This window comes from Bacillus rossius, assembly GCF_032445375.1.
Source record: "Bacillus rossius redtenbacheri isolate Brsri chromosome 9 unlocalized genomic scaffold, Brsri_v3 Brsri_v3_scf9_2, whole genome shotgun sequence".
Lineage (NCBI taxonomy): Eukaryota > Metazoa > Arthropoda > Insecta > Phasmatodea > Bacillidae > Bacillus > Bacillus rossius.
In genome coordinates this window covers 24,571,953-24,590,717 of record NW_026962013.1, presented here as the reverse complement: position 1 = coordinate 24,590,717, position 18,765 = coordinate 24,571,953, and the positions used below count along the sequence as shown (strand labels likewise).

Here is an 18,765-nt window from a genome sequence, read left to right as displayed (position 1 = left end):
ATGTACAATTGTTCTTTTTCCCCTGCCTGCCTGTTGAAATAAACGCATGCAGTCACGCTGACCGAGGGATACTTACTGAGGGCCTCCGAAGAAGAGATCGAAGTCTCTGAACTCGAGGCGAATCCTCTGACCCATCTGCCCCTTGAACAGATAGCTGCAGTTCAGGTCCTTGGGGTAGGCACCTGGGTACGTGGGCGAAACGATCACACCAGTCTTCTTGCTGGTCGAGTGCACTGTGAAGTTGCAAGGGCTGTTTGGCTCGGGCGTGCCCACCTCGTATTCCGCTGGAAAAAAAAAAGCTTACATTAAATGCAAATTCAACACTGATATAAAAAAATTAATGGAATTCGTTATACAGTTTAAAATATATTCTTTGAATGGCATGTACGAAAAATTAATATTACAAACCCCATTGTAGAGAATTTTTCTGGTGGAAAATGGTTATGTTTGTAATTTGTTCACCAAATAATTTACCTTAATTGTAACCGGAAGCATATACAAAAATTTCATTTCAGAGGTATGGGAACACTTTGCATGCTGTTTGCTGTCAAATTCTTTCCTTTTGTTGTTGGGAATCATATATATTTTTAGGATTTTAGTGAGAGCCAAATTCCCCTCCTTCAGTTGATCCTGATTGCAACAAACCTTTAAAGATCAAGTCCATGAAAACTGTTCAAAAAAATTTATATACATGTATATATATACACACACATATACACACACACACACACACACACACACACACACTATATCTAATTGTTACACATGTTTACTGTCTATCAATCTTCTGCTGTAATCCATGATTATTTTAATGTTATGTTTCCTTAAACACATTAATAATTAGTTAATTTGTGTTTTTTTTCTAACACAAAATAGTTTTCCATCCTCCTCCTACACTAACCTACAAGTACATTTGCACTTGTGGCGAGTTGATTTATTTCTCACTGGTTACATGCATTTGAATATCAGTTTTTTTTTTTTAGCAGAATCTCATGTTTTATTAAGTAATAGTGACTGATCAAAAATAACTATAAAATGAAACATTTAGGCTGCAGTTTTCTAGTAATTGCAGCGTTCCAGCATGACCTTGGGGAAATTAAGTCAACCACGAAAGTTGAGGTAATGGAGGTAGGTAGGTATACCCTAACATATGGTTGTGAAGTAAAGGGCACAAAATTACATGTGGAATGTTTTTCATTAATGCTAGATCTATTTAAAAACAAATACTTTCAAACAAACAAAAAAAGAGATTAATTTTCTTTCTTTATTATTTTGATTTATATCTAAAATAAAAATGTATTATTGTAAATATTTTTTTTAAGTTTTAAATGTATTATAAATGTGTTATTTATTTATGGTTTACGTATCGTCCACGGGAGGTCGCTTGATATTTAATGCTATTTTGGGCTATGAGTTTTACTGAATTAATTGGTTCTTTAAATAAAAACCAAACAAAAATTGTATTTAAAAAGAATATATATGTGATTTCTGTTTATTTACAACTCAATAACTACAGAAAATATTAAAACAAACCAGTTGACCTTAACATCTGAGGTATGTCACACACTAAAGATAGGACATAGTACCTACGTATTTATGCTCATTAAATATTAGCTTTGACTATCTTTAGGATTTAAAACTTTGGGATATTTGTTCTCTTTAATTAATTTATGCTGTGGGTTTTTGTTGATTTTTCATAAATAATCAATTTATTTCTAGCTAGCTGAATGCATTTGAAAAGTTTGCTATAAAATCAAACTTGCACCAACTGGTTCAAAAATTACCTGTTAGGTATACAATATTACATTACATATTTTACATTTGTATTATAATTCATGAATGACTATTTAAATTTTTTTTTACGTCTAGACTAAAACTGCTCCATTGGCATCCTTGAAGATTTAGTGTACTAGATTTTTCCCCTCATTTTTGTCATGTGCCACATTGAAAAGTTTAACTCAGCATACAGGACAGTAAATGTTGCTGATGTTTCTCCAAGTTAATATAAAACAATAATCTTGATATATACAGGTAGGTAATGCTGAAATGTAATCAACATTGATAAGCTATGCAGTGTACCATGGGCGTAGAACCCTTTGGAGAGGGGGGGGGGCATTTTGGAATCAGAAAGCCCCTCTCTGAGGGAGCTCGCTTGCAATTGCAAAATCGTAACTGTGAACCGGGAATGAGTAGGTACCAAATGGACATCTACGTACGTATTTTATTGAATTCACTTTAATTTGATGGCATTGTTTCCGCAAACCAAATATATATTTTTTAGAATTTTACAATTGTATTACTCTCGTAATATTATAATTCAAAGAGATAGTTTTATATGAGTTCATAAATTTTACTTCAGTGTAGTGATAAATGTGGGCTTCATATTGTTGAGACTGTAATGAAATAAGACAATGGACGTTTCCATAACTTCACTGTCTCAACACCACAATATAACTGAACGCCCAGCAGGTCATTCTTTTACAAAACAACAAATACGCAACACGAAAATTCCACCAACTTTACAATACTAAAAACACACTTACCAACTGTAACATATGCAACACAGATCTTTGCACACGGAATATAACTACAGGCTCAAGACGCATTAAAATCGCGATAGATGTATAGCCTGCCGCGTGCCGATCGGCCACTCACAATCATTAATGAAGGCGTAGCGGCCTTCGAACAGCTCGGGGAAGCTGGTGTTCTTGTCGGTGTAGAAGCCCAGGGCCAGCACGTGGTAGAGGGAGATGCGGCGGCGGGGGGGAATGGGGCCGCAGAAGCGCCCGCCGAACGGCGAGTTGATGAGCTCCGAGGCCTTCGGCTGCTGGACCTCCGAGTACACGTCGATGTACTCGTGGACGCACCTGCGAACACGCGGGCATCACGTCGCTCGGTCCTCGGTCGACGTGCGAGTCGACTCTCGATAGGTCGAAACGAGAGGTCGAAACGAGAGGTCGAACGAGAGTTCTCGGTGGCAAAGGGTCGTGGGTTCGGTGCCGAAGGCGAAGCACCCGGCGTGACTCTTAATATTTGTGAGCGCTGAGTCGGCGAGCCCGCCGTAACCTCGAACGTTCCGTCGCCTCCAGGCCGGTGTTTGTAAACCACCACGCAAGGAACGCAGGCTGCAAAGATGTCCAAATAACGACGTTTTCAAATACCTACTCGTTTATAAACCACGTAACACACGCAAAAATTAAACGTAAGCATCGCCCAAATTTCAACTTCTTGCGTTTCGACTTGCGTTTCCGCCTTCCACATTTCAAGTGAAGTTTTTTTCTAAAACTTTTGTGTTTTTATTAAATAAGTACATCACGTTTACACTTGTCAAGATTTCTCACAAAGGAAAAAAATAGCACTTTTAAATCATATTATTGACAATTTCAGTAGATTGTTTGATAAACATGATTTACAAAGGAATCCATGGGGGAAAAATAGTTTCCTACTGTTTTACAATCTCAATTTGTAAGGTTAGTGGAGTCTTGCGATTTGCGTGCTTTATAAACGGTCGTGATTTTCTCGCATTGGTTGGGTGTTGCGTCTTTGCGTTCCTTGCGTAGTTTATAAACCCAGGCTTAGACTCTTTGCATTACCGTGAAAATGTAAAACCCTATCAACCAAGCGAAACATGAAAACGATTAAAATAAAAAAAGTAATCGGGAAGGGAATTTCAACAGACATCCATAAAAAGTGATATGCATAATTTTGCTGATGGTTCCTAGTATTGTCTTAGGACTTGGTGAATTAAACAAGAAAACTGTACAACATAAGGGCATCAATATTTGTTATAAGCGGGAACAGTTATATCACAAATTTTAAGTTCCACACGAAGAATGAGAAGTCCGAAATTGAAACTTAATCAAGTTGGTCCCTTACACGGGTTAGCCGAATGCAAAAGACTTGGTTTTCCAAGGTATTCATCTGTCGCCGTACTACTCTCAGAGACAAGAAAACATAAACGTGTGGCCGGCCAAAGCGTAAGGTACTGTGATGAACTGCAGAAGGGGAGCCAGATTAGCTCATCCTATCTATTACAGAGCTTTTTTTTCTGTATAAACCGGTTTGCACAGAGGTAATCGCGGGTCGTGTTATACATATATAACGGCAACATATGATATATATGCCTACAAACAAATCTGTACCTCAGTACCAAACAAGCCACGTCACAATCTTTACCGAAGAGTAAAAAAACGTTATCTCAATGATGTTTTGTTTACGCGTGTGGCCGGCAAGAAGAAACTTACGATTAATTTATTCCAAATGGAGGACATTTTCCAACAGCCACAAGTACATTGTAACTGGACTTTCGTTGTCGAGCATAGCAATGTTTTATGAACTTAGAATCTTATATAACTCCTGCTAAATGCTCTGGAAAGCTTTATGAGTGAGTGTTTGATTCCATAGAAGAATAACTTATAAGACAATATGGAGGGAGAAAAATGTGAGTGACTCTTTCAGTACTCGCTAGAGATATGTAAAATCTGACCTCTGTAACGAGCAAATTAATTTGTTCTCGTGATGCAAACAAACTCATAATACGAACCTCTATGACACTTAATTTAACGTAGAATTATTTAAAATATTTCCGAGCGTGATACATATACGCAAATTGTGTTTTCAACTACATTTCTGGACGCGAATCGCACGTAGTTTCCGCACCCGCCGTTGGAATTCACTTCCGGGCAGATACGTCGACTATTTAAACATTTGATTCGCAGACCGAAATTTAAAAATATATGTTATGAAACTGCTTCGAAACGAGCGAAAGAGGCTTGAAAAAATTGCTAAACCCCGGCTTTGGACCTGATTTTCGACAAGGAATTATATTAAAATACTACCCGTATTTTTCAAATTCACTAAACAATTAATACTATTAAGTATTTTTTTTCTTTTGGCTTTGTAATATTTGGTTCGCGCCATTTGCCACAGATGTCAGCACCGTGATTTAACATTTCAGTTCAATGTGATTACCTGTCCATTCACGAAATCACTCCTAGTGAAAGCCGTATACTGAGAGCTAATATGTTATACATTAAAAAAAAGAGGTTGCCTCATTTAGCTTTGAGGTATAGAAATATTCATTCTATCTGCCATCATCTGAAACCACCTCTGGTTCTGCAGGGACTTGGCCAGTGAACGTGTGGCGTGAGAGCTCTTAGGTTGAACAGAGTTCGACTAGTTTGGTGGGCCGGCACACACAGCGAAAGGGCAAAGGGGCAGGGGGGGATGACCAAGAACACTTTAACTGAGAATATGGGCCCCCAACTGCAAGCCACAGCATCAAGGGCTGCGAGGTTGCCTAAAGCACAACAGTGACCGCAGTAACAATAACAGTTACCCTTCAGGTGGAGAAACACTTAGCCCTTGGATTTATTTAAGAGAGAATGAATTAAATTACACAAGTAGGTTAGGTGTTGCCACGATTCGATCAAAATATCCAGGGCGCGTCTCTAAAACGTGAAAATCCAATATACTTACACAGCCCTATTAGACACATTTTAATGAGAAAAACAGTTCCTTTATGACCCGAACGGCCAAGGTGTGGGTAGGTTGTGTTTAAAGTGGCAGGTTAATATTGGCCAGCCAAAGTAGGCAGGGAGGCAAGTAGGGGTCAATTGGGAAAGTTTTTGATCGTAACTGATGTTGATAGCGAAATGCTTTGTAAGTTCAATAATAGCAGGATACTTTTAATTGGTTTTTATCTTCCTATTATTCCGTATGTCGCCGATTGATTTCAGATTGCTGGAGACCTCTGAACGCCAAATGACTTTGGTATGACACTTGTTAAGAAGAGAAACCTTTAACAAATGGACACGAGAAAAAAAACTTGACAAATTGATACTACAAGATTGTGATACTAAAAAAATAATGAAATGCTGCCTTGATAGTTTGGGCGGGTGTGTTCCTTAATGGCCCAAATTATTTCTTCGTTTTGGCATTTTAGACCTACCACCTACCAGAAGCTCGTGAAAATCATTGAGGAGGAGGGAAATTGTTTTCCCCTAGTTTTTTCCAACATAAAATTTAATTTTATACAGAATAACTTGAATTCATTAGGAGCATTGGGGAGCGTGTCCATGTTGATTGTCCCGCATATAGCTGTGAAAGTTACCAGAGACAAAATGTTATTCATGTTGGAAGAACGTGAAGGCGTTATAGGTTGAATTTCACTGACCTGTGTACACACATTAACTAATTTTTAGGGGCATGCACATATCGCGAAAAAAAAAAAAATTCGAGATTAGCTGAAAGTTAAAATACTGTAGCATAGTCTGTGTAGAGTGATTGGTTGAGTTTCTTTCAAGTACATGTCTACTGCAGGCACGCCAATCACAATAATTCAGTGCGGAAGCAAATGCGTCCTGAGTGAGTGGCTCGGTCAAACAAGGCAACGACTTCTCTCGCAGACGGCCGCCAATCACAAGGAAGAAACCGCTGGTGCAGGCATACCTTGTTGCAGTCTAATAGGCGTTCATTTTTTTTTTCTCTCGCGAAAATTGCATGCCCCTACAAATTTCGCATCCTTATTTGGTACAGAAAACTCTCTCCTCTCTCCCCTCTCTCAATTTCTCTTCTCTCTCTCTAATTTGTCGTGCGTGACTCGGTCACCATAGCTGACTGACACTGGTGCCAGGTCGTGGAGGACTCGTCGTTAATGAGTGGTATTATCATTAGAGTCCCGGAAATTTCGCGGATTCCTCTGGCCTCAGGATAGAATTCAAAGTTATAGGTGTGCTCGACCCATGTTTAGTTTCCCATTGGTTGATTTCTTGGCAAGAATATTTTTATCCTTGTTATTTGGCACTACCTGATTCGCTTACTTCTCTCCTAGCTGGACATCGTTGGCTCACGGTCGTAGAGGGGCGTGTCCAAACAACTGCGGTCCAATCATGAACACAGTGCGACAGTGTGGAGGTTTGCATTCTAGATTGCGACTAAATGAATCCGCGAAATTTCCGTGGCTCTAATTATCATCAAAACAACGATAACAGTTGTGACTCGGGCGACGGCAACCGCACCGGTGGATATCGAGAATAACCCATTTAGGCCGGGCTTATAAACTACTCGAGAAACGCAGGATACAAATACTTCAATAACGACGTTTTAAAATGCTCGTTTATAAACTACGCATAACGCAAAACCACAACGCAAGCATCGAACAATTCTTAAGACGCAGATACTAAGAGCATAGAAGGCAACGATGTTTTAATTACATACATCCCTTGTTAAACTTGCGCACGGTAAAAAAAAAAATCTTAAAATCAAATAACTGAACATTTCCTATTGTTTTTACGATAATATTAACTATCAAGAGAAGCCCAGTGGGGAAGACATTTGTTTTATATTTCTTACAATTTCAAGCTGTAGGGTTGGTGGCGTCTTACGTCTTGCGTGTTTTATTAAACCACCGTGCGTTGGTAGCGTTTCGCATTGTTGTGTTGTTTCGTTCATTAACGTAATTTACAAACCAGCGTTAGTTCCAAATTATTGGATATCCTTAGAAACTACGCCATATTTCGGCGTCCTATCTCCGCGTTCTATTGCAAACAAGATAAACAGGTATGATGAAGGAAAAAAGTGTTTGCTGTGGAATTAACACGCCTTTGAAAGCTCTGTTAGTTGGTTATTAAGAAGATTCTTACGATTTCTTGTTCAATTTGAGTCAACTCGATATCCGTAAACTTACTAAGATCTCTGTGCAATATGCAATCGGTACTTTTCGCGTAAATTTACAGTGAAATTTTTTGACAGTGCAGCGGACAGTTTAAAATATGTTATCCTCGCCATGTTGAATTTTCATTACATTGGACAAAGCGCCCCCGTAACCATGTGTGTTACTTCATTTCATGGCTCGACAAGTCACAGGACATGTCTTGACTGGTTTAAGTTTATTTTCGTGATATAGTGTAACTGGCTATTATATGTTCTGCAGTCACCCATATAAAATAATCATAATAAGTTTTTTATTTTACCTGGTGGTTACACTCTGGAGTCTGTTAATTAATTAAAATCAGACTTTAGCGTCGTACAATGCTTGAAAGTTTAGTATTTATTCCCTCTTGACGTGTTAATAATCTTAATAATTTCAAATGATGTGCTAACAACTGATAGTTCAAACTGGCTCATATCAAACCACCTGAAGGGTTAGTTACACCAAAAGCGATTTTAAAATGGGTAAATTGATAAAGTATTACCAAATTAAAATTTTCACTTATGTTTTTATCTGAAGAAAATAGTGCGTTTTCACTAGGATTTATCCTAAAGCGAAAATTTTTAAAATGCATTTTTCTATATATTTCAAAATTAATTTTATCCTGAAGTAAAAACTGCGTTCGACAAGCGATTGATAATTTTTTAAACATAACTTTTAGACTTTTAAAAGCAAATTGTAAGCCTTTACCTAAATGGTATGTGTCAATTGTTCATGAGCTACATTTTCATCCCGGTTGTCAGATTCCATCCCACTAAAATCTGAGTTTAAATATGTGTTTTAAACTGATAAGCTCAGGATATAGATATCAGGATTGTGGTGATATGTAAATGTACTTTAACTAGATAAAATTACCTTTGGTGGTAATGGTAACCAGTTGTAAGGAGCCATCCTAGAGTAAGTAGATCTAGTTGTGTGAGGTGGCAAAGTAAGGCGAAGAAATAGGGTAGAACTTTCATGACGAAACACGTGCAAACTGAGCTGTAGCGAGAAAGTTTGACTTATTATTATTCAAATATACTTTAAAATATACAAAATAAATATCAAATATATATATTTTAACGAATATTTAGCAATACTAATTTAGAGCAATTTACGTATGTCCTAACCCTAGAAATCCTGAACACGCATATATTGCAGTTCAGATAAAAGTGGCAGATACTGTTTTTGTAATAAATTGTTTCACAAATGTTTATCACAGCAGCAAAGTACTAAACAAAATTGGGCTTATAGATTCTACTTTCAAACATAGAACATCACAATTGTTTTCGAACATATCACATAAAAAATTAGCTGTCCAAACGTTGCACAGATAATTGCAATGATTGTTTAAAAGATTTGAATCTCAATTAAATACATTTTGAGCTCTTAAATTTCAAGCAGTTTAGAAACTATTTTACATAAATATTTTATTGTTGTTGCTTTATTATCTATAATTAATTTAAAACTGGAAATGTTAATTTTAAAGTTTTGCATTGTAATGATTGTTTTAAAAGTTTTGATGCATTTTAAAGTCAATAATCTCAACGAAAGATATTTGAGCTCCTAATTTTTATGCAGTTTATATAACTTTTCATGCAAATATTTTACTATCATTATTTCAGTAGTTAGAATTAATTTAAAATTGATAGTATTAATCTTTCTGAGGTCGTTTTAAGGACCTTTTTTATCTGTTATTCATTTTGTTAAAATTAATTTAAAATTGATAATGTTAATCTTTGTTTCCTTTATTTATTGATTCTTTTGTCTTTGGCATGTGTTTGTTTTATCTTATTTTATGTTTGTGTTGCCTTTTTTGTGACTCTCTGTGTACGATTATGGGTTAATTATGTATTATTTTGTCATAATTGTTAAGTGCCTACCTATTAAATGTCGTGACTGTTGGTAAGCACTCAAATAACGATAATAATTATTATTATTACTAAGCCATTATACGCTTTTTTCGTGACTACATTGCCAGCTCTGTCCGGTGAAAACATCTGGCATGGCTCAGTGCTGGTTTCAGAGTCAAGTAAGTAAATTCCAAGCCAAATATTTCTAGGTAAATCAAATAGAGAAATATTCTTTGATGCCTCAAGACAGACAGTGAAAGCCGGCCTCAGTAGAAACCACGTTTTCCCTCATAATTTTTCAAGTATATAGTATATTTTTCGTGGACGTTACTATGCCGTATAGATACGATGTGTATGTCACTATTTGAATAAAACAATATGCAAGGGTACGGTCGTTCTTCCTAGAAAAAAAATTTCTCACTTAGTCAAGAGAAAAATGTGACTCTTAAATGCTGAGGCAGTGCTTTTTATTGCGGTTAATATATGTTATGTATGTTTAATTTGTAAATACTATATACATTGTGGAGCATGTTGTTTCGTGAAAAAGTTGTATTAACTAGTTTAAAAAGAAGACTGTAATAACTAGTGGGCATATGTATGTCTTACACATACGAAACGTGTTAAGTAGGGCTGTATCGCTTTCAGGGGAACTGTACTACACGATAATGTTTGCATGCCGTCTAACGTCTAAAAAAAAAAGTACTTAACAGCTCTACACTAAAGTATTATAATTCGTACAGCAATGTGTTCATGCAGAACTTGGCATTACAAGTATAATCTCGGTGAGCAACGAGGGAGCAGACAACAGAAAGGAAGCCAGTCACAAACGAAACGTGGAATGAAAAGTGTAACGCAATGGAAAGAAGAGTGATGAGTCTGTACTCACGCAGGCAACACCCCCGCGGCTGATCCACTGCCCAATGGAAAAGCAGAGTGTAAAACAAACAAAGAAACCACAACCAAAACACTGAAAAAATATTTTCTCATAAAAGAAATCGTACCAAACATGCAAATGAGAACAGCTACAAACATACAGTATATCCATAACACGTCACAAAGAATAAAATTAGATAGACAATGTCACTAGCTACATATTGAATACTGGAAAAAATTGTTAAAAAAATTTCATCAAACAAGACAGTGATGAGTAACGCACAAGTAATAACTACAGGTTTTTCAGAACGAACTAAAAATAAACATACGTGGTACCATTCGAAAACGAAATAACTATCTAATTTTAAATGGCCTTGCCACCAAGATTTTTCTACAGTGAAAATAATTTTCTGCTTTTGAAAAATATTATTTAAAAAATTTCTCAGTTCCGCTTATAATCCCGCCTCACACAAATATGTGTTATTTGCGACTAACAGTGAATATATATTAAGAAAAAACCATGCACTTAAGCCTAAAACTGTTACTACTACAGTAGAATACATATTTTGCATTTATCGATGCACAATATATTATATATAATGTCTATGTATTACTTACCATATTTTAACACTGACAGTAAATATGAAGTGAACAAAATATTATCCAAAATTATCATTAATCAGTGCTACGAAATATGATCTATACGCTAGTCCTAAATTCATGCTTACATACAGAAAATTCTAATGACTTACATAAAATGTACAAAGTAGAAAAATTATACACTATTTACGCGACCTTAATTAAAGCTATGAAGGATAAAACAAACTTATAATTTAAAAATAGTACTGTTTGTGATTCAAGAATTTCCTTGTCCATTGGCGTATTAATTCGCTCTTTTTTTGCCCTTTGAATTTGCATAACTAGACTCATTAACTGACACTGGAATCGGATAGGGTTAATTTCACAGGGAAGCTAATATTAATACTATGAATTTCAAAGCTATCGTTAACATGTTAATGCACTATATTATTAGCATGGAAAAAACCTTATTTGAGAAAATTTGTTTTTGTAAAGGCCATACTAACTATATCTCTGGTTTTTTTATAACCCTGAACTCTTTACAAAGAATGGGTGCGTATAGCTCTACAAAAATCAAGAAATTAAATGGACCATTTTATTCGCATTATTATAACGCTATCATTTTGTATATCACTATTCTCAGCATGTCGTCTGAAAGTTAAAAGTACGAGTAAGTATGAAAATAATTGCGAATTTTGCCTGCAGGCTGTTACATTGTGAGTTATTCTTTAAAAAAATTCGATGCTTACACATGTGGTTGTACAAGTAAATGGTTTCCCAAACTTTTTGAACCGTCTACCTTAGCACATTTATTATCTTTTAATGATTCAAGGAACAACAAATTGCCTTAGAGATAATTTCATACATGCGTAAAGACGCTCATTGTGCTACAGCTATCAATGTGTAAACATGTACGATATTTTGTAAAGAAACCAATTAAGACTTAGAATTCGAGGTAGACCAAATGCCATGCACCTTTTTTATTTTAATTACAAAGTAATTTTATGTGAGGTAATTACCTCGCAAAGTACTTTGTATATTTAAATCTATATGTTCTCGTTTGATCCATATGCTGATAATGCGAAGCATTTATAACACTACTGGGAAGCTTTTTGGTTTAACAAAAGAATAAGAGAAATAATTTGTTAAAAGTTGCTCATTTATGCATTACGAGTTAGCAGAAATAGAATGTCGCCACTTTCACTAAAAGTAATGAACTGCATTTACTACACGCTTTCGCTTAACCGCCCTAACCTGTTCCTAAGATGCCTTTGACTCAAGTTCTAAACTTTTCCGCGCATAAAAATCTTGCGGCACAAAAGAATCATTAGTAAATGAGCGAGTCCATTAAGCTAAGCAAAGCAGAAGGTTTAAACACAGCTGCCTGCTCTCTCACAATGAACAGGCTAACTAGCTAACGCTGGAGTTCTGACGCTGCAGAATGTAAAATATTGTTTGCCCGGCCATTAGCCGGCAATTACGCCTCGACTACGTCTGCAGTGGATCCAACCCCCATACAATCAACACTGCTCCCCCCCCCCCCTTCCCCCAAATGCCTCTGCGCCCCTTCCTCTAGCCAGGCTTTTGTAATTAAAGAGCAAGCCACATGGGGAAAGAACACAAAAGGGGGGATAGAGGTGCTAAGCTTGCCTTAAGAAAAATGCGCGAGAGAGAGAATTGTAACTTTTAAGTTTTCGACCCAGTGACTTTCGATAGCTTCCAGGATTCACATACAAACTGTGCTTGAATTTTAATTCCATCACACAAGCCACTTTAGAATAGAGTAAAAAAGAATCCTTATTTAAAATCAGAGTGATGATCTGTAATCAGTGTCTTATAATATATAAAATAAATTTCATATGCGCTTGTATTCTTTCTAAAACATTCCATTATGCAGAAGTTACAAGTCTTAAATACAAAACTGCAATTATTCTTAGATATAAATCTACATGTACAGTTGATTCTAATTAAAGTAGTGTGCCTTGCATGAAAAATAACATTTATTATTTCGGTACAAAGGATTGAGAATGCTTAGAGTTTAGGTACGTACAATTGAAATGAACATGCAAAAATTAGCTTCACCTTTGAAATTGATATCATTTTTTTGTATGTTTAACTGTCCTAATGTATTATTATATTATTTACTTTGAAAGTGAATAAATAATGTAAAATATTTTGAATAAATTAATAAATTTTCCATACTATGATTGAAAAGTTCCAGCTACTTTAAAAAAGCACATGGAACAAAAACATAGAAAACCGAATCATAAATACTAAAGTGAAAATAAAAGTGTAAACTATTTCTGCTGAAAACATATGTTAAATACACTGCTAATTACCTGAAGGGAGCTTAAAATATGTAATTTTTATGAAGGTGGGTTCGTCGGTGATTACAATTTAATCATGTAATGGTTTATTTAGCACTGGTTGAAATTTCTGAAAACTATTGATGAACATAAAATAAAACTATCATACTCGAGAAATACAATAACAAATGAAATATTTATAAGCAAATATTCAGGGAAATATATAGTTATTTAGTTCCTCACTGAGTTTAGCTTTAAATGTATTATTAAAAAGTAAATAAAATAAACCTTAGCTAAAAAGAATGAACTGATTCACATACCTACGTATACCTGTATTTCAAAGTTAGTTAAAGTTACGGCAATGCTCACGTATTTTTCATAAATAACTTGTATCGATTGCTTTATGTAAATTTCTAAGCAATTGTTTCCAGAAACGAAGTAATTTATTTTTTGAGATTCATTGTAGCTTTATACAAGCTGAGAAAATTCTAGAAGCTCAAGCAGGCAGGAGTGTGCATGCATATTGAAAAGCGAACATCAGTCCATTAAAATGCGGGGTATAAAATACTTTTCCCCGTGAGCATCTTCAGATCATATAGTGCATGTTGCAGTAAGTGCATGATAATGTTTTAGGAAAGTGCAAGTAATGCTTTCTGAAGCTAAAGGTATTCTTGCAAATAACTGCATTTGGGAAATATTTCGGGAACTCATGGGTTAAGCATTACATAGTTAACATAATTAGGCTCTATAAAAGGAAATAATTTTTATCTTAGTCCCCTTAAAGATAGACCAAAATTAAACAGATGCAAGATTTGCATTACACATTAAAACCATGGGCTATACGAGATGATTAAAAAATCTGCCAATTTTAATTATGTTGTTAAGTATGTTAGTGTCAAGTTGACATTTCTGCTGCTGATTATTCCAAGTTTGTAAGAATCGGAAACCAACTTAAGAAAGCACGTGAATGGTTTTAAACTCCCGCTTACGCTGGTCTTCCTTGTGATGATCTTGCAGCAATTTGATTTATATTTATGAAAAAGTGTGAATGTTCCACATTAATTGAATATACACGTTCTCCTTTTCAAACGAAGGAATTTTATTAATTAAATGGAAAATTTCACTGATAATAATAGTTTCAGGCTGGCATTATCGGTTAATTTAATTGATTTTTCTTGTTTTGTCATAACAGTTGCATATATGAATATTCAGATTCGTCATATCGTGACCCTGTTACCAATCATGCGTTTATGAATCGAAATAAAAAAGGTGTATAGTATTTTATATAGTGAAAGAGTTTAATTACATCCTTATGAAAAAAAAAGTTTGATGATTGAGAAACGGCAATGTGGCTATAGTCTAGTCACTGTATAATCAAACAGCACTTTAAAATTTGTGTATCTTATATTTTTCACTCTCATATAAAATAGTTTGAAATACGAGTAAGTTAGTTTTTAACGCTACATACTTTATAAGGAATTTCGCCTTGCTGTAAAACAGTTATTTAATTGCTAACTGGTAGTGACGAGCTTATTTTGTCGCCGTATGTTTGTCACCCTGAATGGAAGCCACGCATCTGACCAACATGGACAGACGATTATGGCTTACGTAATTTTGAGAGCCCTAACAGTACTACACTACCTGGGAACTACGCAGAACTTGAAAAAAATATAAACGCTATTTAAAAACTGTTACATATATCCGAGTGGTTTCTGTTTGCGAAAAGCATCTGAGGATACGCTGATGGCGGATGAGTAGTTCTGTTAACGTATTTTTTTAAACTGTATTTTTAGGGGATTGTAAATGGTTAAAACGTATATTTTCAGATTACATTTTAGACGTTAAACGTCCAGTAAATGTGGGTCCCTTGGTTTTATATTGTTTAACAGGGTTAAATGTTGCTCACTTATGCATAGAGGCTTTAGGTGACGGGAACTCCAAGACTAGAGTGGGCTCCTAACACTTGGTAATTGACTCAGTGCTCACTAATATTAGCCATGCCGTGGTCTTGTGTTCGAACCCACGAAACTCGCCATATGAGCGTGGCATTTACAAGGCAGAGAGATTTGAAACGTCTACCCGCAGAGGAAAAATAGCAACACGTTTCACGAGGCTACCCCTCACCCTTTTACCCTAGGATTTCCGAATAAACTTACCCTCAAAATCTTAGTGCACGTTAACTTGTATGCAATAATTGTTGGAGATACATTTTTTTTAGATGTTAATAAGGGTCAGCAATAGCTACACCAACAAGTTTTCAGTCTTAATTTATTTTATTTCGATTGAAACTATTTACTTATTCCATAATGTACTTAGAATGGCAACAGGGTATATTAAAAAATTGAACGCATAAAAAAAAGGATCTTTATGTAGGTAGTTGTTCTATTTGAAAGTCATGTGTATAAATCAAAGTAAACACACAGGCATTCAATGAGTTCTCTCTGGTTTTCATCCTCACAGATTCTTTGAGATCAGAATATTCGTAGCTTTAATTCAAACATTCGATTTCCACTGTTTTGTAAGTCCCCATCGCAGTGTTTTTCTGCTTCTCGTATATTAATGAGACATGATTGAAAGTATTTTCATAAACCATTAACTGGTGTTTCTAATAACACTAGGAACGTAGCTATTGGGGGGAGGTATATGTGACCCGGACCCTCCCTTTCCTGAATTAAAAGAAGAAGAAGAAGAAGAAGAAGAAGAAGAAGAAAAAACTAGCCAAGACAGGAATGTTTCATGGAGATTATTTCGGAAGGACATTGTAAACCTGAGTGAGCTAAAAATAATGCATTTACTCCCCATTATAGCTCGACACACCTCATACACAGAAGCAGCAGGAATTGCGTTTCCATGTGGTCTATATTAAATATCGGTCTGCACACGTGTTACTGGTTTTTTTTTCCATACAAATTTTGACACGTGTGTTTCGAGTATTTAATAACATACACGTATTTATGTACTTGTTTTAACTAAAACATCAAACAATTGACTTGAGAACAAAGAATAATTATTAAATCAATTAAATGGAAACCAAACTATAAAAAGTTTTTTTTTTGTTTTAATTTCTCAAGTACGAGTCTACTCTTCTATGAGATTTCAGGGTGATAATCGATTTCCTTTTGAAATTGCATTAAGACTATAAGGAAAACGTACTCATTAAAATCGATATGATTGTTATGCTGGACATCCTCTTTCACAAAATTCTAGCTACGTTCCTAGTGCTATTAGCAACACCAGTTAATGGTTTATGAAAATACTTTCAATCATGTCTCAATATGCGAGAAGCAGAAAAAAACACTGCGATGGGGACTTGCAAAACAGTGGGAAATCGAATGTGGAAAATTTTTGAATCAAAGCTACGAATGTTCTGATCTGAAAGAATCTGCGAGGATGAAAACCAGAGAGCCTGAAGTGTGTGTTGCTCTGGTCGGAGAGAAAGGGAGCGCTGGTTCACACCCTTTCCAACGCCGACGCCGGACTCGCCCGCCCTCGCAACTCACTCCGGCGGCGTCCCGCGCAGGTTGAAGGCGGTGAAGACCACCTCGACGCGCTGGCGGCGCTCCCCCACGAACGTGTACACGCACTGGCGCGAGTGGCCCGCGGGGTTGGCGAACTGCGGCGCCGAGAAGGTGCCGTTCTGGGGTCCGCCCGGCCGGCTCACGATCTCCAGGTCGCACTCTGCAAGCAGGCACGGGGCGGCGCGGGCCCCCGTCAGCGCCCTTCGCGGCTCCAGCGGGCAGTGGCGCGTGCCCAGGATATTGCTCTGGGGGGGGGGGTCAGGTAGAAGACTAGGGCCTTTCCGGGGGGCCTGGGGGGTATGGAATACCCCCCAGCCAGGCGGGGGACCCCCCGGGAAAATTTTTGAAAAATACGTGTTCAATATTGCTGATTTAGGCTATCTAAAACATACTGGCCGTAACTTCATAAAAGTAAGTTTTATGAAGTCTAAATATATTTTTTTTTTCATTTTATGAATTTAATATTAAAATATTTTTTTAGCCCTGGAATCGGGGGGGGGGGGGGTCCGGTCCCGCTCGTCCCCCCCCCTCCCCCCCTCCTAGGCACGCCCCTGCCAGCGAGTGCCGGCGAGAGAAACAAATCAGTGAGACTTATTTGGCAGTTCTAGGGAAGCCTTCATTTCCTACAGACGAGAGACCCACATCCGCGAAGTTCCCCGAAGTTCACGCCCGATTCCCTCCCCCCCCCCCCCCCTTCCCCGGTTCTATCTCATTGTATAAACCGGCGTGGCATCAAATTTTGCGGTCGATTAGGATAGGTTATACCTACATTATAAATACTTTTAAAACATTTCGGATGGTTGGTTATATTAGGTGAGTATAGCTACATTAAAAAAATACTGTAAAAAATCATTTGATGGTTGCTTGTGCGGTCGATTAGGATAGGTTAGCTAGCTACATTATAAATACTTTTAAAACATTTCGGATGGTTGGTCATGTTAGGTGAGTATAGCTACATTAAAAAATACTGTAAAAATCATTTTATGGTTGCTTATGCGGTCGATTAGGATAGGTTAGCTACATTATAAATACTTTTAAAACCTTGTGGATGGTTGGTATATTAGGTGAGTATAGCTACATTAAAAAAATACTGTAAAAAAATCATTTTATGGTTGCTTGTGCAGTCGATTAGGATAGGTTAGCTACATTATAAATACTTTTAAAACATTTCGGGATGGTTGGTTATATTAGGTGAGTATAGCTACATTAAAAAATACTGAAAAAAATCATTTCATGGTTGCTTATGCGGTCGATTAGGATAGGTTAGCTACATTATAAATACTTTTAAAACATTTCGGATGGTTGGTCATATTAGGTGAGTATAGCCACATTAAAAAATACTGTAAAAAATCATATTATGGTTGCTTAGCAAATAACTTTTTTTTAATATGTAGCTAGCTATCCAGGGCCAGAAAACCGTTTAAATGATTTCACAGTATCTTTAATGTAGTAGCTATCCTAACCAAATCAACCGTCTACAATTTTTTAAAGTATTTTTATTATGTAGCTAACCTAACCTTTTACAATGAACAACAAAAAAAACCGTAAGATGCACGATCGGACGTTTGGCTCTCTCGTCTGTGAAAAGAAGGCTTCCCGCAGTTCAAACCTCTACTCGTGAGTATATCGTAAGGGGTAAGACGGCATATATATAGAGAGAGAGATGGAGAAAGAAAGAAAAAAAAAGACAATTTTCTAAAGGCACATCGAGGCAGAGTGGCTCGAGTGAATACCCTGCAGGGATCACGAGCTAACAACGGGGCCGGATTTAGAGGTCTGGAGGCCTCGGGGCAACAGAGGAGCGGAGGCCACCTGGCCCCAAATTATTTCCCAAATAAAATTAATAATTTTTTTCAGTCGAGTTTTCCAATAAATAATTTATTGTGAAATCAAGTAGATTCTCTTAGTATTTAAAAAACATACATAAATATAATCGGAGACAAGAA

At 36.5% G+C, this 18,765-nt stretch overlaps 2 protein-coding genes across 3 annotated transcripts in view; one reads left to right on the top strand and one right to left on the bottom strand.

The window, feature by feature from the left end:
- The window catches only part of LOC134543067 (heterogeneous nuclear ribonucleoprotein Q), a 778,099-nt gene that overhangs the window by 391,613 nt on the left and 367,721 nt on the right, over window positions 1-18,765 (top strand). The window lies entirely within an intron of this gene.
- Window positions 1-18,765, bottom strand: part of LOC134543285 (cubilin) — a 295,632-nt gene that overhangs the window by 21,736 nt on the left and 255,131 nt on the right. Inside the window, exons 4-6 of the mRNA XM_063388195.1 lie at window positions 16,802-16,979; window positions 2,656-2,867; window positions 77-284 (exon numbers count right to left, since the gene is read on the bottom strand). Coding sequence (XP_063244265.1) covers window positions 77-284; window positions 2,656-2,867; window positions 16,802-16,979 — 598 coding nt within the window. The remainder of the gene's footprint in view (window positions 1-76; window positions 285-2,655; window positions 2,868-16,801; window positions 16,980-18,765) is intronic.